Source organism: Morone saxatilis, unplaced genomic scaffold (assembly GCF_004916995.1).
Source record: "Morone saxatilis isolate NCDOM2014 unplaced genomic scaffold, NCSU_SB_2.0 Contig11, whole genome shotgun sequence".
NCBI lineage: Eukaryota > Metazoa > Chordata > Actinopteri > Moronidae > Morone > Morone saxatilis.
Window position 1 is genome coordinate 22662548 of NW_023339663.1, and position 27668 is coordinate 22690215.

At 42.0% G+C, this 27668-nt stretch overlaps 1 protein-coding gene across 1 annotated transcript; it reads left to right on the forward strand.

Moving 5' to 3' along the window:
• The first annotated feature begins 32 nt into the window (after positions 1 to 32).
• Positions 33 to 3804, forward strand: irx3a (iroquois homeobox 3a). The gene is made up of 3 exons (XM_035652506.1): positions 33 to 601; positions 1228 to 2272; positions 2420 to 3804. Exons 1-3 carry the CDS (start codon positions 383 to 385, stop codon positions 2473 to 2475), a joined length of 1320 nt encoding a protein of 439 aa, XP_035508399.1. The 5' UTR covers positions 33 to 382; the 3' UTR covers positions 2476 to 3804.
• Positions 3805 to 27668: the final 23864 nt, after the last annotated feature.

Consider the following 27668-nt stretch of genomic DNA (forward strand, 5'->3'; position numbering starts at 1 on the left):
GGGTTAGAGAGAGAGAGAGAGAAAGAGAGAGAGAGAGAGGCTGTTTGGTGTATATGAGAGGGGTGAGATTTGAGAAATAGGAGGGGCTTCTAAACGACTAGAAATGTCAATCTGAGCAAGGGAGTCCCAATAATCTAAAGCAATCTGTAAGGACCTGACCTTAGTCCATCCAGATCAATAGGGAAGTGAGGGTGGAAAGGAGAAGAAGAGGAAGAAATAAGGGGCGCAACCGGATCGTTTACACTGGCTGTTCCCGAGGAAATATAGACTTCTCTTGCCTGCACCTTTTGTTGCTCACATGCTCACACTGTAAAAGTGGATATCGAGGCAATTCCCTTGCTTTGTGTGATTGCAGCAGACTTTTTTCCCTTTTCCTACCACCATGTCTTTCCCTCAGCTGGGATATCAGTACATCCGACCGATATACCCGCCGGAGCGCCAGGGGATCGCCAGCAATGCCCGATCCGGGACAGAGCTGAGTCCGTCCGGCGCACTCTCCAACGTCCTCTCCACTATGTATGGATCTCCTTTCGCCGCAGCAGCGCAGGGCTATGGAGCGTTTCTCCCCTACTCAAACGATATATCAATTTTCAATCAATTGGTGAGTCTCTCTGCGCTCTCTTTACTCATCTACAACTTTATGTTACACTTTGAAATAAAAGAAATGAACGACATAGGCCTTTGGTTGCGGTTTCTGGGCACTTTCTAAGTCTAAAGTTTCAGAGTGCCGCGGTAAACTTCGCGGTTGAATCTTTTGTTAAAATGCGTTAAAAGTGGTTAAAAAGTAACACATGAACAAACTGTGCTGTGGGACTATTGTTAGCACACAATTTTCTGACGCTGATAGCATTAGAGTTAAATGAAATGATGCAATGCGCTGTGGGAGGTTTGCATGTAAAGGTGTTGAATAAGTGTATAAAAGTCAAGTATTCTTCTCTCAAGTGCTTGTTTTACATCAATTAAAAATACTTGAATTTTTCATCCAGTTCTGAAGCTTGTTGTACGTAAATAACCATTCAAGTTGTGGCAGAAATACATAACCGTTTAGTTTGTTTACTCTCATAATAATCTCACTGTTGTTTTTTTTACTGTAGCCTAAATCCACATGTCACACTGTGAGCTATGATTATATTTATCCTGATGAAGAATTACAGACAAAGTATCCTATGGAATTAATAGTTTAAGTCTAATAAATCCCTCTGACTCTTTGATTCTTTGTCTTTGCAGGGTGCTCAGTATGAACTGAAAGACAGTCCCGGTGTCCAGCACCCAGGGTTTGCCCACCATCACCCTGCTTTTTACCCATATGGCCAATATCAGTTCGGTGACCCGTCCAGACCCAAAAACGCCACCAGGGAGAGCACCAGCACCCTGAAGGCCTGGCTCAGTGAGCACCGCAAGAACCCCTACCCCACCAAGGGCGAGAAGATCATGCTGGCCATCATCACCAAAATGACCCTCACCCAGGTGTCTACCTGGTTCGCCAACGCCAGGAGGAGGCTAAAGAAGGAGAACAAGATGACCTGGGCCCCCCGGAACCGCACCGACGAAGAGGGGAATGTTTACTCCAGCGATCACGAGGGGGAGGAGGGGGACAAGAGGGAGGACGAGGAGGAGATCGACTTGGAGAACATCGACACGGAAAATATTGAGAACAAGGACGACTTGGACGACCAGGACGACCTGCATTCAGATATTAAACTAGACGGGAGGAGTGACTCTGAAATTTCTGACGGCTATGAGGATTTACAAGGGCCCGACCAGAGGTTTCTAAAGGCTGTGGGGAAAGAGGGCAAAGACGTGGAGAGAGGAGGAGAGCACTTCCACAGCCACCACCATCACCACCACCATCACGCTTCTTTGGACACCAAAGCGTCCCAACCAAACGGAGAGCAGCTCAAACTGAACCCAGTGTCCGTTAGCTCGCCGCCCTCAGAAAACAATCCTGCCCCAGCCCAAAAGCCAAAGATCTGGTCTTTGGCAGAGACAGCCACGGCCCCTGACAATCCCCGTAAATCGCCACAAATGAACGGCAGCAACTCCGCAGGGCCGGCCGCCCAGACCATAATCGCCCCTCACAGACTCATCTCTTCTTGTCCCGTTGGGAAAATCCAGAACTGGACGAACCGAGCCTTCTCGGCGCATCAGCTGGCTTTACTGAACTCAAATCATTACCTGGGACTGGCAAACCAGGCCACCGCCACCGGCCTGGCCCTCTACAGCAGCAGGCAAACGGAGGACAAGAGTCATAGTTCAGAGACTCCAGTCACAGGTACATGTCCCCGACACTGAGACCCGCATGTATAAATAACTACAAAAACAAAGACACTAGTCCATTTCCCGTCATTCATTTCTATTACTTTAGACCCCCTTTCGCCTTCTTTGCCTGTTCATGGATTGTTTTTCTCTTTCTCTCTAGGCCACACAGATGAACAGTGTTACAATGTTATATCTTACAGAATACAGTGTGTGTGATGTGTGCGTGTGTGTGTAACTGCTTTGAAAAATGTTTCCCCAAACGAAAAACCTCGTCAGAAAGCATTTAAGAAAAAAGTCTAATGTTGAATTGGGTGAAAACTTGTTCCTACTTTTGTGCCCCCCTCCCTTTCCTTCCTTTATTTGGTATTGTTACATCCATGTGATATTAAGGCCCACGTGCTTGTATTCAGTGGTTTACATAAATCCCACAACCCATTAAAACCAACTAGTTTTTCAACACTAAATTCACTGAAAGCCAGGATGGGCTCCGATTACAGACAGTTTAATTAAATCATTTTAATTTCCATTGCCACAATTTCAGAGAGATCTAGTGCCTTGGATGCAGAGAAAAAAAAAGTTGTTTAAAAACAGCTTTCCACACAGTTCAAAGAAAGTGAGGCTGTCAGTTAATGACATCTGGGAATTTTCTTTTTGATGCCATATCACATTTTCTTTTTTAAACGCCATATTTACCCAAATTAGCTTTTATTCTAAGATTTGTTTTATCCCTGTGTGTGCGCTTGTGTTATTTCGTCAAGGCCTATGTTACACTTACTTGTTTGGTCATGCAAATGAGCTCAATGCAAATTCACTACAGGCTCGTTTTTGAAAGGCAATTGTCACTTTTATATCACTTTGTGTTTTAGCTCTTCGTGAGGCTATTATTAGTGTTTTTTTGTTTTGTTTTTTCGTTTTGTTTTTTTGGATCACTACATTTTATTTTCTTTTACCCCTGTGTATTTCAGGCCTCAGAACCAACTAAGCAGCGGTGGTTCTTTCGGCTCCTTCCATAACCTCTCACCCATCCTCTCTTTTCTTTTTCTTTTAATTTGAATATGGAATGTAAAATAAGAATAATACATCTCTGTATACTTACATTGTAAGCATGTCCTGTGTAAAACTGCTAATGTAATAATGTATGAACCTGTAGTCTGTGAGTTTTTTTTCTTTTTGTAAGTTCTGTGAGGATTTGATGTTCAAATGTTTTGTATATAAAGTTAAGAATATGTACATACTTGTGAACCAAATTGTACAAGAAAGTCTATATTTTGGCTAATAAATGAACTGCTGCAACTTTAAGAAATTGTTGGTTTTTGGACAAGCTATTTTGACAGCTGTTTTTGATGGTGGCTGTTATTGTGCAGTGCAGCTTGAATTGCATTGCTTTGGTTTGCGTGTCTGCGTGTTAGTGGACAGCCTGAGGCACAGACTTCATCCTCTGTGGTAGTGATAAGTAAATATTCGAGAGGGATTTATCACATTTTTTGTAGTGGAGGGACTTAAGGCTAATTAGCCAGTATTGCGGCATACATTTGGATATTAATGTTGTGGGATTATCCTTTATAGAGGCGTAGCGGTCGCATTAAAATAAATAATTCTCTCATTAATTTTCGTCTGAAATTGTATGGTTCATAAAGATATTTTAGGTAATAAATGAGTGTTAGATGATCGGTGGTACTCAGAAAGAGTAGTCCAGCTGATCCTAGAGATGGATTTTGGCTTTGCACTGCAACTCCCAGATCTCATCATGCTCAATTTGTAATGCTTTTGCTCCTCACATATATCATACATTTCCCTCCACTAACACCGCTCTTTGGTATAATTGTAATATATCGTCGCTGTATAACTAATAATAACATCATTTATTTTGTTTGCCCGTGATGTGATCATTTGCATGTGTGAGCCCTTATCAGAGGAAGTTTATGTAAACTTAGTGTTGGAGCTCCCTCTACAGTCACTTGCAGTCGGCCATGTTCTGGTGAACAGCCTCACACATTCTGCTCATGTGGTCTCAGGTTTTTTTTTTTCTTCTTTTTCTTTTTTTTGGCCCATTCCTAATTTATCCAGTTGTGATATAAAATTCGATAGCAATATTTTGCTCTTATAAATCTGTCACAGTGTCATATCTTTTAAATGTGTTTTCAGGCTTCAGTGTTGTGGTTTCATGATGTACACATGCGGTACATACTGAATCAGCAGGCTTGTTTTTAATGCTTCAAAAAGCAAGCACATTAAAAAAAAAAAAAAAAAAGAGAGAGAGAAGAGAGAGAGAGGGAGAGAGAGAGAAGTCAAATTTCAACTTTCGGCCCAGGCGTTCAGAGAATATTTAAGAAAGTAGACAGACATTTTCAGTGGAGCACAAGCAACAAACCTTTGCGGAGTAGACATAATTTCATATTTAATATCAACTATTTAGGCACAATAAAGCAACTATAATAATTAGGGATAAATGTATCTTTTTTTATACTCGCCAATGGCTGAAGTATTTAAAAGAAATCTTTCCTGGCTGCCATGCTTAACCTGAGCATTACAGGACTTCTCAGTTATCCTTCAAAGCGCATCAGTCGCTCCACTTCCTGTTTTGAAATCAGGTAAATTAAATAAAAAAATAAATAAATAAATAAATAAAGATAAAAAGGGAAGACAGAAGAAAAAATCAGCAAAGAAAAATGCCGTCAATATTCTCATTATTCAAATTTCTCCGAGATTATAAAAAATATCCCCAGCCTTTTAAAAGACTCATAGAAGACATGACAGTCTTAGTAATGCAAATTCATATTTTTTATCCATCTTATTTAACAGCAGAAAAAAAAACAATATTAGGCATAATATGTAAAACATTTAAAAATGTATTTTGGGAGACAAACTTCAATTTCCTAACGCACCCATCTCTAAACGAAAAGCATCCCCTTTCTTTGCTATTATCACTCTTTTATTACTTTCAGATTTTTATTTTTTTTCAGAGTTTTAAAGGACTTGGATTTATGATTACAGTCATATTTGTAAAACGCACAAGCAGAGACCCACAGGCTGTCACACACTCCTCGACTAGACTCAGATGGTCAGCTAGGACAACATCCTAATGCCTGCCGTTCAGGGCAGCAAAGGCAGATGAAAAGCGCGGATTCGCTCGAGTCGTATCCTCTCTAGGTTTAGGATATGGTTTAAACAAACCCCAACTCGGCCGAGGGACGGACTCCGGAGCCTTTTTTGGAGCTGCTCTCACCATGTTGCCTTCCTGTCTAATCAATTATCTTCTTTGAGAGCCCCATCTAACCGTTGTATGCATATTTATAAGTGGCATCAGCCTGCTGATTGATGTAATAGTTTTTTTTCTTTTTGTAGATTCTTGTCCACTTCCTTTTGTTAAAGGAATCAAGGGAATTTATTCATCATTATACAACACAAGGTTGTAATGACCAGCATTACACTGACATAGATGATTCATAATTATACGATACAAAGGAAATTACTGTGTTTATATCAAATGTTGCAAGGTAATATTATTATTATTATTAATGTCTTTCAATCAATTATGTAATTGTACATTTATAGAAATGTAAAAATAACTGGTTTGACGGCACTTATGGCATGTGTTATAAATTAACGTTATAAAGATTTATGTCAGCTTTAAAAACTATAAATAAACGGCGGGCTGCAGTGAACTTTATCATAAATAACGATGCTTATTTCCTCACTGTTCACAGGCTGTTTGCTCCTGAGGGGCCCAGAACGAGTCACCTCTTGATGGTGAGGATTCAGCTGAAATGCTACTGAAGGGCCAGTGATTGTGTCTGGAGCTCAGGGCCTCTCCTCATGATCAGTGCATGAAATTAGGGATTAAAAAGCCTCGGCAGAAACAAAGTAATCATGCCTGCTTATGTCGCCATACGTGTCCAACCTGCTCCCAGTTACAAAGAGCAAATGGAATGCATTAGCTAACATTTTGCTCTGAGATACACAGGGACCATTTCCAGTGGGGCATGGTGTGTCACTGGTTTCCCCTGCACGTTAAGTGGATGTTCTCCTGGCTAATGAGCAATAATCAACATTGACTCCTCTTCTTATTTCTGAGGTCCATGCTGTGTTAAATGCTGAGGGTCTCCCGGGCACACTGTAGCCCTGTAGTACTACTCAACTGCAAAAAAAGCAAAGGGTAATCTACTCAACACAAGAAGGTAAGAAAAGTTAAGATTAAGACTATTAAGAGGATACTTAACAGGCTTGAAACAGCTGAAAAATAATCTAAATGTGACATCATGGATTTTTCAGATTCAGATTCACATTACAAAGCAACAGATTCTCAATTGTACTCACAGTCTTGTAATTATTTACGATTTAATAGATAGTTCTGCGGTATTTAGAGTGTGGGAAAGCTTTTGACATAGTGCAAATTAATTGTACTTGATTTCCCATCTAATCAAATTGCTTATGTTGTCCTGAGTGCTGTTGACTGCTGCTCCCTTTCGCCCTCAACTCTCAGACAGGGCTAAATACAGCTACATGGGTGAAAAAAAGTAATGTGCTGTTAAACAGCCATTTAGAAGGGGAAAAATCTGAGAAAGATGGAATCATTAAAAGGAAATCTAATCTGTCTTTCGAAGCGTTCATTGATCTGGGAGAAGGTGGACGGCAGTACCGGGCGGCTGAAAGGGTCCGGCCAATGGAGCCATCAGAGGTTCATGTGTGAATGGGGAGAAACCATGGAGTAAATAAACACTAGAGCAGCCCATTGGAAAGGGCCAGAGGTGCCCTGTGAAAGAGGAGGCCGCTGCAAATAAAGGGGGTCAGTCTTGTGTTTTCACCTCATCCACCCCTTCTGTCATTGTAGCCCCACCACCAGTGCCACCTCCTCCTCCTCCTACCCCCAGGCTGGGGACGGTTCTGACACACCCCCTCCTGCCACCGAGACAGACAAATGTCATCTCCTTTGTGGACCTAGTCAGGCTTAGAAGCGGCCCACTGTCTTTGTGCGGTGGACTAATCCTTTTATGAGCCACTGTCAACCGCGCCCCCACCCAGCGCTTGCCCGGGCCAAGAGAGGGGCTGCCCTTTTGCAAGCTCTCGGCCTGTGTGTTAGCTGACCACAGGAGGAGCAGGGATCTGTTCTCGGGAACACATGTCCCACACACCACATACCTTCATACACAGGCTTACAGGCCACGGCACTCCACGGCAACTTGTTACAGCCGTCGCACTCTAGAGCTGAAAAAAGGGAGGGTGGAAAGCTTGATTTTACCCCTGCCAAAGATATGTGACTTCTGTGTCCCCTGCATGTTTTATGGCACATTCATTATTGAGAATGTGAGTGAAAGTGCAGCAACAACATGTTAAAGAATAGCCAGGGAGCAGGGAGAGAGGGGTTGTTGTGTTTCCCTGGGCTGAGCAAAGGACAAAAGGCCCAGAAGGAGTGACATTCTCTGGGGCCGGAGTGGGAGAGAGGGAGGGCACTGATTTCATGCCTTTTGTTGATGAAGGTTAGAGAGAGGAATTCTTTCACTAAATCCGAAAGGCAACAAGTGGGGAAGGGGGCGACAGGCCGACAGGCCAGAGGGAGAGGCGTTGGGGCTTTTGCCGTTCACCCAGCTGAAAGATTGTGCTTTTCTCAGCCCCCTTCAGATCCCTCAGACAGGCCCGAGTTACAGGGCAATTATGGAAATGCAGCTTTGAAGCCAAGCATAGCCTTCTTTCACTTCTTCCTCAGGACAAAGCAAAGGCAATAAGGTCTTTTTATGCACCGTCCTTTATTAAACATGTTTCAGCCCCAATATGTGCATGCTTCTAACTTTTCTTCTCTAACTCACACAATATTGTGGTTGGATGTTGAATGTGCTTTTAAAATGAGTATCAAAAAAAAGTTATAGGGACATTGTTTTTTGTGTGTGTGTGTGTGTGTTTTTTTTTTTTTACAGAAATATTACAGGAACATTCTTCACGTGTCTGGGGAAAAGCTGCATCCCCTCATCTCTTTACCATGTCAATCTGCCTATAAAGCACTTACCAAGGAGATGAGCACAGGGGTGGGTTTATAAAAAACGCCTGGCCTCATAGCTGCTTCCAACAGCTGCGCACTTTTACCAGCCTGATGTCCCCTCTCCGCACCCTCTCCACTCACACGTCACTAACAGAGGCCCAGCAAACCATCAGCCCTGCACTTTCTCAGCTTTGTACATTAGTCAGCGGTGTAGCACAGAATTTCGCCACCTTGTGTGAACTAATAAGACACATTTTCTCCAGCTTTTGAGAGGATAGCAAGAGAGTGATGTCTCTACATCACCCGACACAGCAGAGGCCTTGTACAACAGTGCCTTTACACTCTGAGTATATCTGACAAATGCCAATACTCCGGCTTTCACTCATCACTGTTAATGAGAGGACATATTTTGGACGTTTCCAATATTTGTACAGACTTCATACATTATGAAGGCCCTTTTATTCACAGTACCAGGCGGAGAGGACAAGGGTGGGGTAGGGTGGGGGTGTATTCATGACTCCACAGGACTGGCTGACTGGTGAAGGGAACTTAATAAATTCTTCCTCCTTGGAACACTGTCAAACAAGTCCTTTCTTACATCTCCCATGAATACATTACCAGCGAGCTTGATTGATTAGAGACCCTCGTGAGAGGGTGAACCGATGAACCGACTCCCCCGGTGTGATTAATAGACTTTATTAAGAGAGTCCTCTCCTTTTTAATAATGGTAATGTAAAGGAAGGCGTGGGGGGTGGGGGGTGCACAGGAAGTCTAACGATGATCACTGGTGCTGTCCCTCACTTTGATCCACATCCCCTTTAGTTTGAGTTCATTTTCACAACCTCCAACTGGCTATATCCATCACCTCCCTATCAGTGCCACACACTGCAGATATGAGGTTCCTTTTATATACTGTTTTCACTTTTGTGCCTGCACACTGCCAATATGAAACTCTTTAAAAAGTCTCTCTTGGGTAATATGAGAAGCAGAATTGATTTGGATTCCTACTCACAGTTTACAGCTAAATGAAACTGACTCAATATCCATGAAACATCTTTAATGGGCCTTAGACCAGAATCTAAGTGATGACTGTATAACTCTGCACCTGATGCCTGCATTGTGATAGAGCTGTGTGTGTGACAGTATGCATCTTTTTCTTGTGTAGCTCTTCTTGTTATTATTTTTTATGTTAAAGGGAATGATGCAAAATGACGCCTCTCCTTATCCAGTTTCTCTTACTTTACTCCTTCTTGCATAATCATTCTAAAGTCTAGGGGTATGACCCTTGACCTTTTTACCCTTGGTTGCTTGTAGACTTACTGATTTAGGAATGAGCCTTTCTCTGTTTTGTACTAATTTGAAGTTGTTGTAGAAAAGATAGGTAAATATAAATATATGTAAAATAAAATATACAAAAATATATGTCCATATTCTTGTGTGCATGTGTGTTTGTAAGTCAAAGCTTCCATGTGGCAGGTATGTGTATCCAAACAGCTCGCTGGCTAATCATTGTTCTTGAGTGCTAGTGTGGTGTTAAGCAGGGGGTAAACCATGTACAGGAAATTGTTTAGCCACCCAGAGCTGAGCCTGCTTATCAGCACAACACAAGAACAACAGAGACTTTATATTAGCACTGGACACAGCAGCTCCAAGTTATCGTCATGCTGTATTTTGCAATCCACCACCACAAGTGATTTATTCAAACACGGATACCACCGATAGGGCTATTCACGTTCTAGTGCATTACTGCATGACCCAGACAGGTTCTGTTTGCTTTGCTGCTACAAACCAGACACGCAACACACAACCATATATGACATCACCAGACAAGCCAAGCGTTGCTCACTGCTGCTGTAAACCTGAGAGAGAGGTCGATAACAGCAGGTGAGAGGGCTTCGCTGTGTAATGATGATGCCTACCAGTGTCTAAGTTGTAAACCCTGCTATTGATTCTCTTCAGTTCAGCCAATAGTCTCCACAATCTTCCATGCCTGAAAGTCTGCAGTAATGTGTCTGCATAGAATCCAATATCCGCCACAATTAATGAATACTGACAAGCAGCTCAACCTTTGTATTTTTATTTTTATTTAACCAAGTTAGTCCCACTGAGAGCACAGATCCTGTTTCCAAGGAAGACCTGGCCAAGACCGCCGCAGCACTTTTGACTACAGTAATTTACAGTAAATTTAATGAAAATAAACACATTTGATATTAAGAAAAAAAGAAAATATGAAGTGAAGGAACATGACAGAGAAACAGAGAAATAGAACACAGGCTAAGAAAGGCACAGCGCTAAAACAGTAAATATATGTTTATACAAAGTGTTTACCACAGGTTTTACCCGGGGTGTAAATAGTAGATTTGCCAGTCTATCATGCAGGATGAGGCTGGGTGACATGCTTCCTCGTACTCCATGGGGAGTTTAAAAGTATATATGCTAAAGCCAGAGGAAAAGAGGAGGCAGAGAATGTACTCTATTCTTCTCAACTTTTCTTTGTGCTTAGATAAACTTGTTGTCAGGCACATTGTCAGCCACTCCAGCGTGACACCTCACAGCCAGATAATGGCATTGCCATGCAAATGAGAGATGGTGAGAGCTATACCACCAGTGTGTGTGTGGTGTGTGTGTGTGTGTGTGTGTGTGTGTGTGTGTGTTTGTGTGTGCATTCATGCATGCATCTGTTTTGTTAGTGTTTATTAGAGAATGAAAGGGTGGGCGACAGAGTGATTCAGCGTTGGCATTAGGATAGATTGGTGCCTTGTCTATAATAAGGAAACTAAATGCATGCTGAAGGAGGATTGTTGAGCCAAATTCTGTTCTCAGTCAACTCTCTCTCATCTACTCCTGGGAAATCTCCCTCATCTAGTCAAGACAAGTTGCCTTAAGACCTCACAGAGAAAAATTGAAGATGACAGTTTGTCACAACCAAGAGTCACCTAAATTGCCAAGCAGAATAAATGTACAATAATATGTCCTCATGTGACTGCAAGAGTTTAGATTACAGAGTCAAACAAGACAAGTCACACCTTTACAAGATAACACGACTTTACATACAGTGTAAAGGGATAGTGAAAACATGCTGTGGACGCCGCAGAAGATGTTGGCAATTCAAAATGCACTATGTAGTAACAGCAAAACTCTCTTTTTACTGGGGTAGAAGGAGAAAGTTACTGACATGTGCGGTCAAGGAGGAATCATTCTTGGTATCTTAAGTTAATAATTACCAATTACAAGACCTCCTCTAGCAATCTTTCCACCATCCAGAAAAGACTTAATCTAGACAATATAAAGTAAAAAGGTCTATCCATCTCTTGTCAGGGACAGGACGGGAAGTAGGAAGTTGTTTCTTGTGAGACACAGTGCAGAAAAGTGCCTGAACAAGCCAAGCATTCAGTATGAATGTTCCCTGCCATCTCCAGCTGTGTAGGCTCTCTAGGTTTTGTCCCTTAGTGGCGACTGGGCACAATGAAGTGGCGCTCTCACAAACAGAGAGGGGTGGGCACTGTGTCAGAAGGCCGATACAGCCCTCCCGCTTCTGTTGTCATGCTAAGACAACAGCGCTCACTGGAACTGTACCCCTATTCACACATCAGCCTCAAACTCACGCTCACCCAAGGACAAACATGGCAGCCGTGTTCAGTTTCTTCAAAAAAAGCCATGCAATTCTTGAAGAAATCAACTTTTCTCCCTCAGATCTGTGAATACGCTCAGTTAGCTGATGACTTTAAGGGCAAGGAGCGTGGACCTCGAGCTCCCGTGGGCCTCATCACCAAAAAGCACAGTCTTAATCTGTAAAAGACCATGAGAACAGGCATGTCTAATGTCATTTTACAGGTAGATAGAGCGGGAGATTGGGGAGTAATTGGAAGTAATAACAGATAGCTCTCTTTCAATCCCACAGGACTTCTCTCCTCCTACACCCCCAAATTCCCAGAAGAGTTCTCGGCATATTTGCTGTTGCACAAAAGAAATATACAGCAGATGAACTGTGACCTTTGTTCCCCCTTCACTGAAGGTCACCTGTCCACTTTACATACACAGATGAGGTCCTCTTTTCCGGAAATGATAAGACAAACAGCAGAGAAGAGGTAAGGTCAGCAAGTTAAACCAACAGCTAGAATGACAGTTAATTGGCCGGAGGGTAGTGTAACTGTCATCCATTTCCCCTGGGCTGACTTGGGAAGACTCCCCCCGGCTGCCTCCACTCATTCCCCAGAGACCTCCACTCCGCACAAGAACGCTCACTTATCAGCTGTCTCCCACAGGTTCAACCAGTGGACATTGGCGCAGGGGAAAACAAAATGATTATATTGCCTCCAATTTGATTATTACTTCATCATTATTGTTTATATTGTGGTAATACACAGTAAAGACTGTGACAAGTGAGGAGATGAAATGTCAAAGTGAATTACAGGCATATGCAGAAGCTGGCCACAAATCAGCTGGCAGAGCTAAAAGGTCTTTCTTGCTAATTGCTCATATCCTACCAGCAGTGAGAGGCGTCCAGTCACTGTGCAATAGGCTGGCTGACTGAGAGCACATAGATAAGACTGTGTGTATGGATGATTCGACCCATGCTCTAATGACTTGTTTAGTCCTGTGTGTCAGAAGCAGTGACACATAGAGGGTGGCGAAGAAGCTCTTGGGCCTTCCGTGCATCTGTGTGGGTATGCAAAGACAGGGGCAGAGAAGGGAAAATAACTCCCTGCACAGCACTTAGAATAAGTGTGTGCGTGTGTGTGGATGTGGATGTGAGTGGGTGTGTGCTGGAGGAGACCACATGCATGTATAAGGAGGAGTGATGGTTTTAGCAGAATCTGTCTGCCTGATTTTGCAGGGCCAGGGTTTGGGGTGTGAAAGGCGAGAGAGAGTGTGTGCGTGTGGGAGATAATAGGCCTTTCTCCACGCCACTCAGCGTTCCGCTGGCACACAGCTGGCACACAGCTGGCCATCCAACTAAACTGTCCCAGCCCCTTTTTCCCCTTCTGCATCCTCCTCCTCCAGCACCACCCAGCCCCCCTACAGAATGCCAGACATGCAGGGTAAGGGAATACGGGGGGAAGAGGGTTAAGACAAAAAAAAACATTAGCGTTAATGGGGAGAAGGAAGGAGGAAGTTATGATGGGGCCCACTGCTCCCAAGATCCATCTGGGGCTTGGCGGGAGGGGATCCGTCAGTGACAGACAGGTGTTCCTCAGCAGTCACACTAATCCCCGGCCAGCCCCTCTGCTCTGAGGCCCGCAGGGACCAACTCCATGCTTCCACTGCTACCCCTGATACAGCAGCTACTCTTTCTGTCCCTACTCAGTCACTTTAACTGTCAGGTACAATGGACAAAGAAGAAAACTTTATCAATAGATCAATACACAGGGGAAATAGGCACATATTCATGTTCTACTCTAAAGGCACACTTCCTGAACACACTTGAGCACCAACAGTGAGCTGGGAGGAAATATGGGAATTTGCGGGCATAACTGAGTCCACAACAAAATCACAGTGTGCCTTTAATTTGTTTCACTGATTTATTACTATTTGTGTGGTCATACAAAGGGATACTGGTTATTAAAAACTACATCAAAACAATATAAACAAAGAAAGCACACATAAGAGCACACCGTAATCCAAGATGAGTTATGACCTGATACTGTAATTGGTAGGCAATCATCAGAGATGACTGTTGACACGTCAGGCCAGATAACAGTTGATTACATCTTGAAATGAGGAAACTACCATGTATGCCATTGTTAGGGAAATGATTCATGACAGATTCACATCAACTGTGATAACATTTTGAAACTCTCTATTGCCAAATTAAATATAGTTTCAGCCTATTACATTATGAGTCACAAAGGCTTTTTGATGGGAGGAGCTTTCCTGGCAAACTTCCTCTGGTGTAAAGGAAGAATTAGCCAAACATTTTTTGCTGTAAGTTACTAGCAACCATGGCTGAGCAGACCAAAACACAGAGAAGTGTAACCGTCCTTATCATGAAAATGACAAAGTAGTGGACACATGGCTTAAGTGTTGAGTAAGAATGAAAAAAGGCAAAGAAGGAAACATGCATTAAAGTCTCAAACACATTTCTGATTTCATTCAGTCCTTTCTAATGTTGCCAAATGGTTGTCATGAACGTGACACAGGGCAGAGCCACATTCTCTATATCTTACTGTTTTTGTTCAACAGATATGTGAAAACATCATGAATCTGCAGAAGGTTTCTTAGCATCCAGGGTGGTAAATTAACACCAGCTATAAGCCAAATGTCATGCTGCTTTACTAGCCACTGGCAGGTGACCAACAATGGCTTGGAGGTGGTTCTTAGAGCTAACAATACTGGCTGGTAAAAAACAAAAATACGATAAAATGGTTGGCACAATGTCACATGTAACATACCCTGTGACCAACAGAAAGTACTTACGTCCTGCCTTGAAAATCAATTAGTATTTGTACTGTGCATTAACAATAAATAGGTTAAGAGATATGAAAGGAATTTAAAAAAAACTTAGATACCAAGATGGGACAAGACATTGTTTTTATCTAAACTTGTGGAGGTGTCAAACAGGTTGGAGTGTGAAAACAAAGGAATTAAAGAGTCTTAGATTTCCCTATCTCCACACTTAACTCATTCTCTGTGTGCAAAAACATCAGTGTTTATCAATGTCTTCAGCAACTGCAAGGTAAAAAGCAGAGAAGAAAATATGTGGTTGAATCTATCACTAATAATAGCAGGGTTAAATAAACACTCAACATTCAACCATCAGCACAAACATTTTTAGTTTTATTACAAAGTGTAAAGAAAACAAATAAATCATGATTGTGAGCTATAATTCCAGTTGGCATATATTCATATAATTGCAAGTGGGTGTGTACTTGTTGGCTGTAATGTTCATCAATGTTCTAGACACTGTTAATACACTGAGCCATGCCTATTAGCGCCTATTTTAATGACAAGCTAACAGACAACAGAGTGATCTAAGTTATCACAGAGACTTGCACGAATATACTTCCACCTGTGCTATCAATAGAACGCAAAAGATAGGGAACTTAAAATTACATATCTGCATTTGCATACAAATGGCCCTGCTGTTTTTGTCATTGGGCAAAGTAGATGAACCACATGATCATGAGGTTGTGGGTTGGGAGTGATGTAGATAAGGAGTGTGCTCTGTTGAGGACAGCAAAGCACATCCAGATGACTGGGACACAACACTGTTACACAATATATCCCCGAGAGACACAGCAGCACAGTTTACACAGGGCTATAATCTAAAATGAGATGACTCCATGTGGAGCTACAAATTAAATAAAGCCAAAATCTGGATTCCATTATCATGTCTCCCAATGCCTACATTTTTGTAACATTTAAATGGCAAAATAAATATGAACGTTGCCGTATCAAACAAAGCTCTAACCAGTATTTGTTTTGTGGGAACACTCTGAGAAATGAGAAGCTAGCACGGTAAACACAGGCTTTTCTGCCTAAAATTTGTGAGTGGCACCAAATGTTTCTTGGTGTAGTAATTGCTGGCAGATTTGTAGATGTGTGTTTTAATTAGCCTCGACAGGCTGCTGATGGCATTACACAAGTTGTTCCCGTCAAACAGGCCCCAGAGATGGAAAACCAACAGAGATCAATCATGTGGACACGGTACAGTGAATCGGAATAAGCCCCAAGTTAACGCTAATAAGCAGCACCTATAGATGTATGACCACACATCCGAATGGCAGCCCAAAAGAGCTGTTAATGATGTAATTATTAAAGTTATGCTTACAACTATATGCAGCTCTTAAGAATAAAAGTAAAAGTTGATCTAAAAGCGAAGATTCTCAAATCTTCTTTAAAAGATAAAATATTCAACAACTTTTTTATATTTTACCTTTCTTCATGAGACATGACTTCTCTCTCTTCTTCCCAGAAATCAACAAACATCATTTCCCCATGCCTTTGAAATTATAGATCATAATAGACCTCTGTTATATGAACTCAAATCTGAAGAGCTGCTTGCCTCTCACACACACATACACTCAACATTAGAGTTATCACTCCCTATAATCCGCAAGCACTTTCAGGCCTTGTATCCTCCCACTGACTCCCCTTGCACCTCATCTACCCCGTGCTAACACAAACCTCCTCTTATGTGGCTTCCCCTTTCCCCCAGCGCAGGATCCACATCACTGAGACGGCAGCCGCCATGGAGGGCCTTTTTCCACTTCTCCAGCCATGTTCGGCCAAGATTTATTCGACTCTTCAACCAAAATGTAATTTTCACCATGTTGGTTTTTGAGAGTGAGGGGAGTGGGGAAGGGTTTTTTGGTGCTTTGAGAGTCATGTCTACTCAGCTGGGATAGTGGGACAGCTCCCTCCAACACCAATACCCCAAACCCACAGAGACAGCTAAGTGATTTATTGGCCTCTTTTTATTGAGAGGGCGAGGGAGAGAATGAGAGAGAAACATAAGTAAGAATAACAGTGTAATTGAGCCCGTCTGCAATGTTGCACAGCACAAAGGTAACACAGGTGGGGGCATTTAAACGGGTTTAGGTTTTATGGCGAATTAAAGTAAAGAACTTTTGTTGTCTAACAGGATTTCCTGTAGCTTATCAAAACATGTCCTTTAATTTCTTTCATACAGTTATTTGGTTGTTTGTTATGTCATTAAACCCCTTTTAAGCCATTTATTGTAGATTATAAGGGAAAGTCAGTTCATGAAGTCAGTTCTCTGAAACGTTGCAGTACAGCCATGCTGCTCTTACAATATCTCCTGGAAAAAGTATAATACGTTTGTCTTATCACAATATTATAATTCGAACAACTCTGGGAAGGATTTTGACTTTTACATTAATCCAAGTTTCAAAATGTTACCAAGAGACAAACTTTGTAGCCTAATCTTGGCACATCCCCACTCCAGATAATGGTTTCCATGAACAGGGCCGTGGTGCAAGAGACAGATACTCTGAACTCGGCTGTAGAAAAGAACAGTCTTCACCATTGTAGGGTGAGTAAATGTACCTTATAAAACCCAGGAAATTACATGTAATAGCAGTGATGTACCATTCTGTGGTTGCACTCAGGAGACACACAGACTTCAAGGAGACAGCTCACAGAGATCACAGCCAGTGAATCATAACATTTCAAAGAAAGGCAGGATAGACAGATGCAGGGAGAAAGAAAGAGATGGAAAGAAACAGAACAGGACCGACAGAGTGGATGACAGAGAGACAAAGGCAAATTAGACAGAGATGCAGGAGGGGTAGAGGCAGAAGCAAAGGGAAGGCGAGAGTGCCGAGATAAAAATCACACACTGAATCCCATTCCCTTTGCCAAGACAGATGTCTATAGTGAATAAATAATGAACGGTAACAGTTTCACAACATCATGTTATTGCCAGTTCTAAACCAGTACTCTGACTGCTCCTGCCTACTCTCTGGCTATGACTTAGGTCGCCCTCTGCCCCAGGGGAACCTTCCAGACCCGTCACTTCACGTCTCTACGAAAATCAAGCCCAAAGGATAGGCCTGGCAAACACATGGGGATGTGTGACTCTTGGTGGCTGAGTTACGTGTGTCACACTATTCTGAGAAGTTGTGTCCCTCCCTCGTGACTGAGCTAGCTAAATATACACACCTCAGCAAGCACTTACACACTGTTTCCTCTCTTGGCGAGCATCAATGCTATGTTACTGTATTTGAGGTAATAGTGAGGACTCTGTAGTTTAGCTCGGTATAGTTTATCTCAGCTTAGATTTAGCCATGTGAGTGTCCTGGTGGAAGAATTGTTTGCTGTTCTTCATTTAAATTATTTAGTCATTATTAATTGTGTTGTAGATCATACTGTACATACATACATACGTATTCAGTAGACTACTTTCTTTCTTTTACTTACTATAGCATAATTTAGCTGTGTAACACCTTCTGGTTCTTTATTGATTCTCTTTCATTTGTGTTCACAGTGTAATTTGATCATAACAAAATACATTATGAATATGTATATATATATATATTTAGTACTGTATGTCTATTTTGGATTTTGCCAATTATTTATTTATTTATATTTATTTATGATTATGTAAACAGATCCTCAATAGGGACAACTGAACAAGTCAAACTGTCAAACTCTCAAACTGAAAAGAAGTTTTCATACTTTTGCCGTTTATGAGAACGCATCCAGGCCTAAGAGAGTAATGAAGTAGAAAAGCTTTCGTTCTAACATCCCAGTTCTGCTGTCAACACCACTTCACCAAACTTTAGTAGTGTTATTGTGAGAGGGAGCATTTAGTGTACTGTAAGTACACTGCACATCCCTTTAAAGTTAGTAGAATGACTCAGAAACTTGCTCCTGTGCAGTATAACACTATGAAAGGTTAAAGGGACTTGAAAGCTTGTACACACATACACACACCCAAATGCACGCACAAACACAATTTCATTCAAACACACAAACTACATAAACATACATATACACTCCTACAGACTGCTCTCCGTCTTCCTATTTGGGCAAACTTAATCAAATGATTTTCTGAATAGCAATAAAGCAGTCTTTATTTTGCTTGGCTGGGCGTCCATCCCACAACCCCCCCACTCCCAGCCCTCCAACCACACCACAGCAGGATCAGTTTTCCCCCCAGAATCCCACTGAAGCGCTGCCATGTCGGCTGGAGACAATCAGCTGAAATGCTCCTTAGATATTCCTGCTCCTTTTCAAAAGCCCCAAATTCAATTTATGGACACATTTATTACCATGTCTGTCAGTGACTAAAAGGGAGTTTCATAATCAGGAGCACACATCTGATCTGGTCACAGCAGGCTGCCTCGCTTGGCCAATATGCGCTCTATTACACGGTCAGAGCCAGCCGATCCACAGAGGAAAAGGAAAACATGAGCAAACAAAAGACTAGGTAGTTAGACATGGGATGGGGGCCCTTAGATGTAGCATTTAAAAAAAGCTGATCTGATTTAGGAGTGGGGCCGTAGGGAGAAAATCCTTTAACTCAGTACCAGAGCAGGGGCCTTGACCATGTGATGAGGGATCACATAGCACCCTCCCAAAACTACACAGTATTCCCATAGCACACTTCCTCTTTCTGATGTTATTGAAAACATAAATGGGATGTTTTTGTTGTCTAATGATGTTTCTGTCAGTCTCTAAGTAGCAGAGGGCTTAAAAACCTAAAGGGCTTCTTTGAAAGATTGAACAAGTTTTCATCATGTTGCGGTCTTGTCTCTTACACCAATAGTTTCCATTGTTTGTCATATTTTTTCAAAGTTGCCAAAAACTACATGAAATCCACTTTTAAACTCCAATAAAGTAGACAGAGAGTTGCTTGTTAGGGCCAGCTATAACAACATTGAGGCCTGAACGATTTACTATCCCTGCTCTGCTTGTGAAACATAGATTCTAATGAGTGCTCTGCAGGCAGCACGTCACTCAACTCTGGAACACGGGGGCATGGACTGGACCAAGACCCAGTGATTGAGGGCTTTGGTCTGCTGTGGTGTGTGTATGAGACACACACACCACAGACCGCAGACTCCAATCAGTGGTTCTTGGTCCAGTGGTTGGACAGAGTGTCAGTGATGTCTGAGAGCCACTGTTCACACACGCTTGTGTCCAGGCAGGCTGAATACCCCTGGAGAGATGCACACCTCAGGCCCGGGCCATAAATCAATACTTACACACAAAGGTTCAGCTAAACTCTTGCCAGTGCCCACTGCAGTAAAAACAAGAAAAAAGTGGGCTAAGCTCCCCCTAGAGGCCGAAACTAGAGGGTGATTCAGTTAAGGAAACGAAGCGTGTCCTTCATTAGCTGAAAGATCACATTTTACCACAGGAGCAACACATTTACTGGTGCAGAGGGCTCTGTGAAATCTCAACGAAAAAGATTCTCTGTTTGCCTTCCAGGGTAATTAGGGAGGCTATCACCTGACACTCACACAGGTAATGTCCTGGACTGGAGCCAGAACCAAATTTCATCATGGTCAGCCTAACTGCAGCACCCTTGGAAAATATGTGCAGAAACTGAAAACCGCATTTTCAAAATTGCCTGCTTGTCCCCTGTGTTGGTTTTGGATGAGGTCTCTGGGCTGGAGCTTAGGGGTTCCTGGAGCCTGAGCCAGGATCCTTAAAAACTAGTAACTGATATCTCCTTTTTTTTCCCCCACTCGGCCTGAAATGCTCTGTTATTAAAATGGGAGCAAATCCCAGCGGAATGTTTTACACGTTCACTAGGTGTATGTCAAGGTGAGAGACAACACTAGTGAATTATGGGTTGGATTTGGACCTAGGGAATTGGGGCTAGGGGCAGGCTAAAAGAGAGAGTGGGGAGGTATTACTGAGGATGACAGTTCTGACTGCCAGGATATAAATCTACCCCCCCTCATCCCCAGCATGTTGCACAGAAACCACAGTGCCCCCTACAGTTAAAACCCACACATGTCAAACTTTATTGGCCTTAATAGTAAATGCCAGAATGATAAATAAAACAGTATCCAGAGTCCTGCTGTGGGGAGTTTAGTATGAAAGATCAATGAGTGGATGTCTACAGGGAGTAGGCTAAAAGCATCCGTGCCATCTGCGGAAGCAGTGGGTTGACATGGCACACTAATCTCTTCTGGTTTGTGTGTTTGGGGTCCAGGACGTCCAACAGGCTCAGTGACAGCTGCGCGTAGAAGCAAATCTGAACCATGCTTGCGAACAGAGCAACTGCAAACTGATGACAAACGCTTTGTTTGGGGAAAAGATTTTTTTTCTTCTCTTGCCTGTTTTAGTGGGATCACAAGTCTGGATGTACTAATGGGAGAAAAAGAGCACCAATTAGGGATGTAGACCACGCTGGCCTCAGTTATTTCCAAACCACTTAAAATGTGTAATAAATGATCAAATAAGACAACTCCTTTTTAAGCTCACAGTCGGATTTTGTTATCCTCAAAAGCACATTGGCTCTAATAACAGAGCGGGCCTTTGATTTAGCTCTCTGTAACAGACAAGTGGGCTGCAGACACAAAACTTTCTGCTGCTTGTGGTGGCTAATCAGAGAGTTGGAGGCATGTGGGTGGATCCCCCTCCTTGGCTTGAGGCTTCTGGTTGGTGTGAGGAGGGCAGGAGCTGGTAGACGGATCACCTTGATCCCTGAAACTGCTATGGTTAGTGTCTCAAACTGGGACTCAGTTTGTGACTGTGAGACATGACAAGGAGCGATCACTGAACTGATGAAAAGTCATTCATCCATCGCTGCACTGGTGCTGTATGCATATGCTTATAGGAAATTCCCAGAAGCCAATGCAGATACTGAGGGTGCCTCCTGAAGAAAAGTGCAGAGAGGAGAAGGGATAAAAAAAACATGTGTCCTATGTCAAGGCTTGAGCCAAATCTCTGTGTATTAGGATCAAAAGTTGGTACTTTAATCAGAGCCAAACATGGAAAGTGGACCACTTTGATTATCCAGTGACTGAATAAAAATCACTCCTGTATCAACACTGTGTTGGGCTCTGATAAAAGCTCATCCAGCAGGACCTTCTCCCACCACTCTCATTTCAAGAAATCTCCATCAGTTCCACGCCTGACTTTGAAATGCTATGACTAAGCTCTACAAACACTATAGCAACAGAGGGGCACATGCAGGACTGTCTAGAAAGCAGAAAGGATGGGAGGTGAAATGGGATAAAAAGTTTAAAATTGGAAAGACTGAAGAAAGTACATTAGAATATAGACGAAAACCAGGAAAACTCAAGCTCTTATCCTATTTATCTTCCTAGAATGCATGGTTCTGTGGTGAAGTCCACCAAGGGCCTCTGCATGGTTCTTTAAGTCTGTGTCTGCACGCTCACATGATCACCCACAAGCCTCTGCATTTATGTAATTGCGGCTGGTGAGCAGACTCGACGCGTGCCTCTTGAAATTTGAAGCATTGGGTTCCATGGTTGCGCCAATAGCATGCAGTTCCTTTTGAATGACTGGCTTCAGCTTTTTGTGACCAACAGTTTTAATCAGGTAGTGGTCACACAGAACAGTTCTTTTATCCATTTCTTTAAATTGCATCATGTTTAAAGGAATTCATAACACAAAGTTTTACGTTGACTTTGCAGTTAGCTCGGACTGCTAGCTGTGTATGTCCCGAAGTGCAATGCTAACAGAAGAAACACAGATTTGTACACATCAATGGTTGCAAACAGTGTGTACATGGGTCACAGAGAAGATGGCATGTGGATTGGCTTGAAGACTGTACTGAGCCCTTAAAAAATGTGTCCTACAGTCAAGCTTGGTAATAACGAGTAAGAACCTCTATTTCAAACCAAGAAAGAAATCATGCACTAATGATTCTTCAAGGTTTTTGGAATGATGGTATTCACCAAAAGACGTGCTCTTTTTCTTATCTCATTATGAGGTCCCAGTCAGATTCCTTATGTCCTTAAGGTCGGCCCTCTTAACTCCAACCTCTACATACCACGCCCCCATCCCTCAAGCCTCATGGCATCCATACTGAGGACAAGCACATGGTTCTACTTTCTCTCGTCTAGATCAGCCAATTTATGTATGTGTTTCCAAACAGAGGACGTCACCACTACAGATCACTTTACAGGGATCACAGAGACATCTGTTAGGAAAATGGAATAACAAAACTGAACCAGGTTTTTACATGTTCGCTGGAATTCAATTAAAATCTGATTAGTGGGAGTATTAGGGGAACAGCTTGGTCCACCATTGCAGGTTTGGTTGCCACTATCCCTTGGCCTGGTCAGGTTACTGTTAGGATTACCCCTAACAGGATGACCTCTGACCTCTAGACAGGTGCCTGTAGGAAGGATGGGACAGTGTTCATGTCACCATACCAAGTGGGATTCACAGGACCAGTTGCAGACTGGAGTCTCCCCGTGCCATTCCAGAGGACATTCCCACTTTGTAATCACACATGCAAGCATGCACATACTTCAAATACTCAGGAATAATAGATTGAATGTACTGGGATCACAATAACCTGATTAGAAATATCAGTTCATATTAAGATAAAATGTCAGATAAATTCTAATCAAATTAGAATTTAGATTTGAAAAATATCTCAAACCCAAAGTCATGTCTTTTAGGAAAAAAAGTTTACTTTATTAAACTCTAAATACAAATGCAGTTAGTTTGCTTCTTAGTCATAATCTTAACAAAGATATTTTTGCTTTACTCCATGTACTGAGAACAAGGATACCAAAATTCTGTAAAATTAAGACTTACTAACTTCACACTTTAACAACTAAATCATGTTCATGCCTTCACTTTCACGCTTGTCAACAGTAATCTGTAAAAGTTTACAATTTGAAAACAATCTTTCCAACCTGTATGACATAAGTGCAAACAACATATTGATGTCCTAATCGGGAAAAAGAAATGTAATTTATTGATCCTTAACATGTTGCAATCATTGTTCTTGGAAAGCTGTGCATACTAAATGTTACATAATGCCATTCCAGCAGAGTAGAGTCCAACAGAGTTTACACATGTGGGAAAGATCAAGATCAAACTACAATTCTGTCATTATACATGGTGGTGAACACAAAACGGTATGTATGGATAGCAGCTTCAAAAGAAAGTAAAAAAGTGCTTTCATTGTAATATTCTTTATCACCAAAATGAAAAAAGTCTGGCCTGCTCTTACTTGATCATCACAGAAAATCCATTATATTTCCCAACCTACAGTGATGGTGTAGAAACAGGAGCATTTAAATAATAAAAGAAAAAACAAGAAAACAGAATTCCCCAGCTGCTTCTGTTCTACACTGTTTACCATGGTTTTCCCCACCAGACTAAATAGGCCTGTGTTTGTCTTCACCATGCAGTACACAGCCGCTCCAACCCCAAGACCACTACTTAGGCAGTGTGTGGAATAAACAGCTTTCCTCTGAGGGCCTGAGAGTGGAACCAGTGGTGGATTCATGAGGCGATGGGAGAGGTGAGTGGAGGTCTTATTGGATGAGCTGTTATCACAGTCCAACACAGCACAGATGCTGGAACACTTCTTGTTTTTATGTATTTGTATATTTTCTCTGTCTTCTGTTCCGACATTATTGGATAATCAGAGTGGTCTACTTTCCATGCCTGGCTGAGCTCACATTCCACAATTATGTAAAGACATAGGGAAAGAAGTAGACACTGTTTTTGATCCTAATACACAGAGATTTGGTTCTAGCCTTGAGGTAGGATATACGTGGAAGCGTTTCCAAACAGCATCAACATCACCAGCTCTTAGCTGAGGCCATTTGCTGCGGAGCATGGCATCTCTGAAAGCCATGGTAAGAGAAGGAGATGCAGAAATGTAGAAAACAAAGTCAATCTGTACTTTCCAGCAGTTTGGAAATGCTTCTGAAGGACGGTAGATACGCCGTGGCAAATACACTTGAGTGAAATTCCCTCATTTAGGGATCATGACCTGTTCTCACAAGTGCATTATCTCTGGAAGAAAGCCTCTGTGCTGCAGAATCAATTAAAAGCAACGAGACAGAATGGAAGGATTAAAAAAAACAACTGCAAGTGCACAGCTGATAAGAGTGTTTGAAATCCTCATTTATCAGATAAAATGATTATCCTCAAAAGTAGTTGATGTGGCCATTAAAAACAATGGAGCCAGATTATGGATGTCTTTTAAAGTTTACAGTTAAATGCCAAACCTCATCGATTGTCACAGCTGAAGCACACGTATTCTCTATGTTAAATGAAAACTGAGTGAGAAGTTTATTTATGCTCGATGAACTTTAGTTTTTGTTGTCTGACAAACTCAACATTTGTGCTTTTTTGTTCGTTTTGTTCCATGCATTGGTGGCTCAGAGCTGTACAGCATCAAGGACAACTGTAGACCAGATTATTTGAATGAGTGAAAAAAAAACTGTGAAGCAATCATCCATAGCCCTCTTCAAGGAAGTGAAATATCCATATAATAAGAAGCAGATTATGTTTTAGTCTTTATCAACACAAACAGACACAGTCAGGCTTAGCAGAAAATCTATATTCTCTGTACAGTACACAGTTTGATATCCCAGCCATCATGTCCCTTTGAATCCATTAATCACTTACTGACAAGACAGTGAATGTAACTCCACTCTGAACGAGGCATCACAGATAAAGTCTCATCAGTCAGACTTCTGCTGTGTGACAGCAGATCACAGCTGAAAAGCATCACACTTACAGAGTCTTGACGCATGAGCAAAGAATATATCATCAGTGTTCAGTAGGAGAATAAAGTCGCAATAGATCATTCTCCTCAATCAGGCCACTTCGCAGTGACCCTTCAGCTTATATTACAGGAAAACAGCCTGACTAATGAGAGTGTGTTTTCCAACTTGGGTTGGCTGGTACCTGTAAACCTGACTGCAGATCTCAGGGATTTTAGTCCAATCTAGAGGAGCTTTGACTAAACATATATGACTGTACATGCTAACAAGAATTACGTTAAACTACTACTATTAAAAAACGCTTTCAAATATGTTTCCTTGATCCTTGATGTCTTTTACTAAAAAAGGGATTACAGTCATAATTATCATATGATACTCTAAGTAATAAATGAAATGTTTTCAGGCATGAAAGCAGAGCACATTTACAGTTCCTGTAGTCAAAGCAGTGGAAGCTATGCTACACAACAGCCAATTCTGAACACTCTTTGAGGCTCCTGTTCCCACAACAGTGTTATCGCTAACACGCCACTGCAACAAAAAACACTGAAGGGCTGAAAAGGCCAAATCTTTTTTCTCCACAGTGAAGACTGGCCAGGCCTGTCACTCTATTCCATCCATTTAATTCAGTCTGTAGGAAAATCCCATACTTTGGCACAGACATGTGAACATCTGACTTCACATGCATGTAAGCATGTGACTTGCAGTCCTTCAGGTCTTCAATCTCAAAACAAACTCCCTGGTTTAACAATAGCAATTGGAAAGCGCTTGCACACCACCACAAGTGAGAAAGTTCAAATTTCTGTGTTTAAAAGATCTCTTTAAATGATCTCACGATTGGTGCTGATTCTCTACAGTACATAGCATCCAATTACCCTAAAGAACTTGAACATCAGCTATATCAGTATGGTATTTTACCCCCAGGAAAAGATGTCAACAAAGAGTCTCTCCAACACCCATTTGCAAATTATGTGATTTAAACGTTGTTGGCACATACACATAATATCAACACCTGTCTTCTAAACTTGATACCTTTGGACAGCCTCCAGAAAACTTGCATGGACTTGCTGCATCAAGCGCTGGTTATACATATACATGGAGAGAGAATTAAATGTAATGATAACAACATCAAGAGAGAAGATTTTTGGTCATTATAGTTTATTGGTACAACTGCTGATTTAGAAGTTTCCATTGCTGCGTTTGTTAATTTGAATATTATGATTTAATGTGATGTCACCTAATGCTTTTTCATTTTTCCATAGGAATAAGAAAAAAATATCAATTACAAATAATGGAAATACCCTTAATAAATAGCTATCTTTCCAAGGACAGAAACATCTGCCTCTCTGATATATTTGCCAATCAACACTGGGTAGCAACATTTTTCTAAAATGGATGTACAGCACATTGGAACAAAACCCTTCGTAAAACTATACATTTTTTATAATGGTGGATGTTGGCATTGCAATCGTCTTTTGACGTTCATCTTAGTTTACCCACCTTTTGATTTACCACCGCATCACTGGCCGTCAGGGAGCTGATGTGGACCAGAGAGGTGAGGGGCTGCTTTGTTCTGAGGCGAGGCTGACAGTCTCTTTATCTCTTCCTGTCAGACAGAATACTGTTTGATCTGCAGCTTCTCTGTGTCTTCTATCTCTGGTCAAATGACCTCAGCCCACTAGCAGAAGCTGCTTTAACAGTCCCACCACTGCCAGACTCGCTGAAAGAGTCAGGAAAGAGGGATAGTGTTCATGTCCATCTGGTTGTCTTGACTCAGAGTGTATGTTTCATGCATGGTCAAACACATTTGCACACATGCACACACAGTTTCTTTGCCTTTGCTTGCATGTATTATGTCCACACACACACACACACACACACACACACATACAGGAACACATCTAAGACACATCTAAGCATTAAAATAAGTTCTGTATACATATACATGTACTGCAGCATGCTACATATGTGCTGGCTTACACACACACACACACACAATATAGCAACATATACAGTTTGAAGTCTGGCCTTGGCCCTTGCTATACAACTAGCTAGTGCTGAAGTGAATGTATTTCACTGCCTCTCTCTGTCTCTGTCTCCTGCTCTTTTACAGGATGGGTGTCTTTTAGCAGCTCACATCACAGAGCCCTACAAACGGCAATTAAAACGGATGTGCTACACTGGCTCTGTATGGGGAGAGAGAGTAGAGAGAGAAAGAAAAGAGAAATGAGAGGGGACATGAGTGAGGGAGACAGAGAGAGAGAAAGAAAGAGAGGAAGTATGCGAGGGAA

What these genes read in the sequence shown, in the direction of transcription:
- irx3a (XM_035652506.1), top strand. Translation starts at nt 383, where the DNA reads ATGTCTTTCCCTCAGCTGGGATATCAGTACATCCGACCGATATACCCG. An exon ending in TATCAATTTTCAATCAATTG is followed by an intron (nt 602 to 1,227) that starts GTGAGTCTCTCT and finishes TTGTCTTTGCAG; the next exon opens with GGTGCTCAGTATGAACTGAA. An exon ending in TTCAGAGACTCCAGTCACAG is followed by an intron (nt 2,273 to 2,419) that starts GTACATGTCCCC and finishes CTTTCTCTCTAG; the next exon opens with GCCACACAGATGAACAGTGT.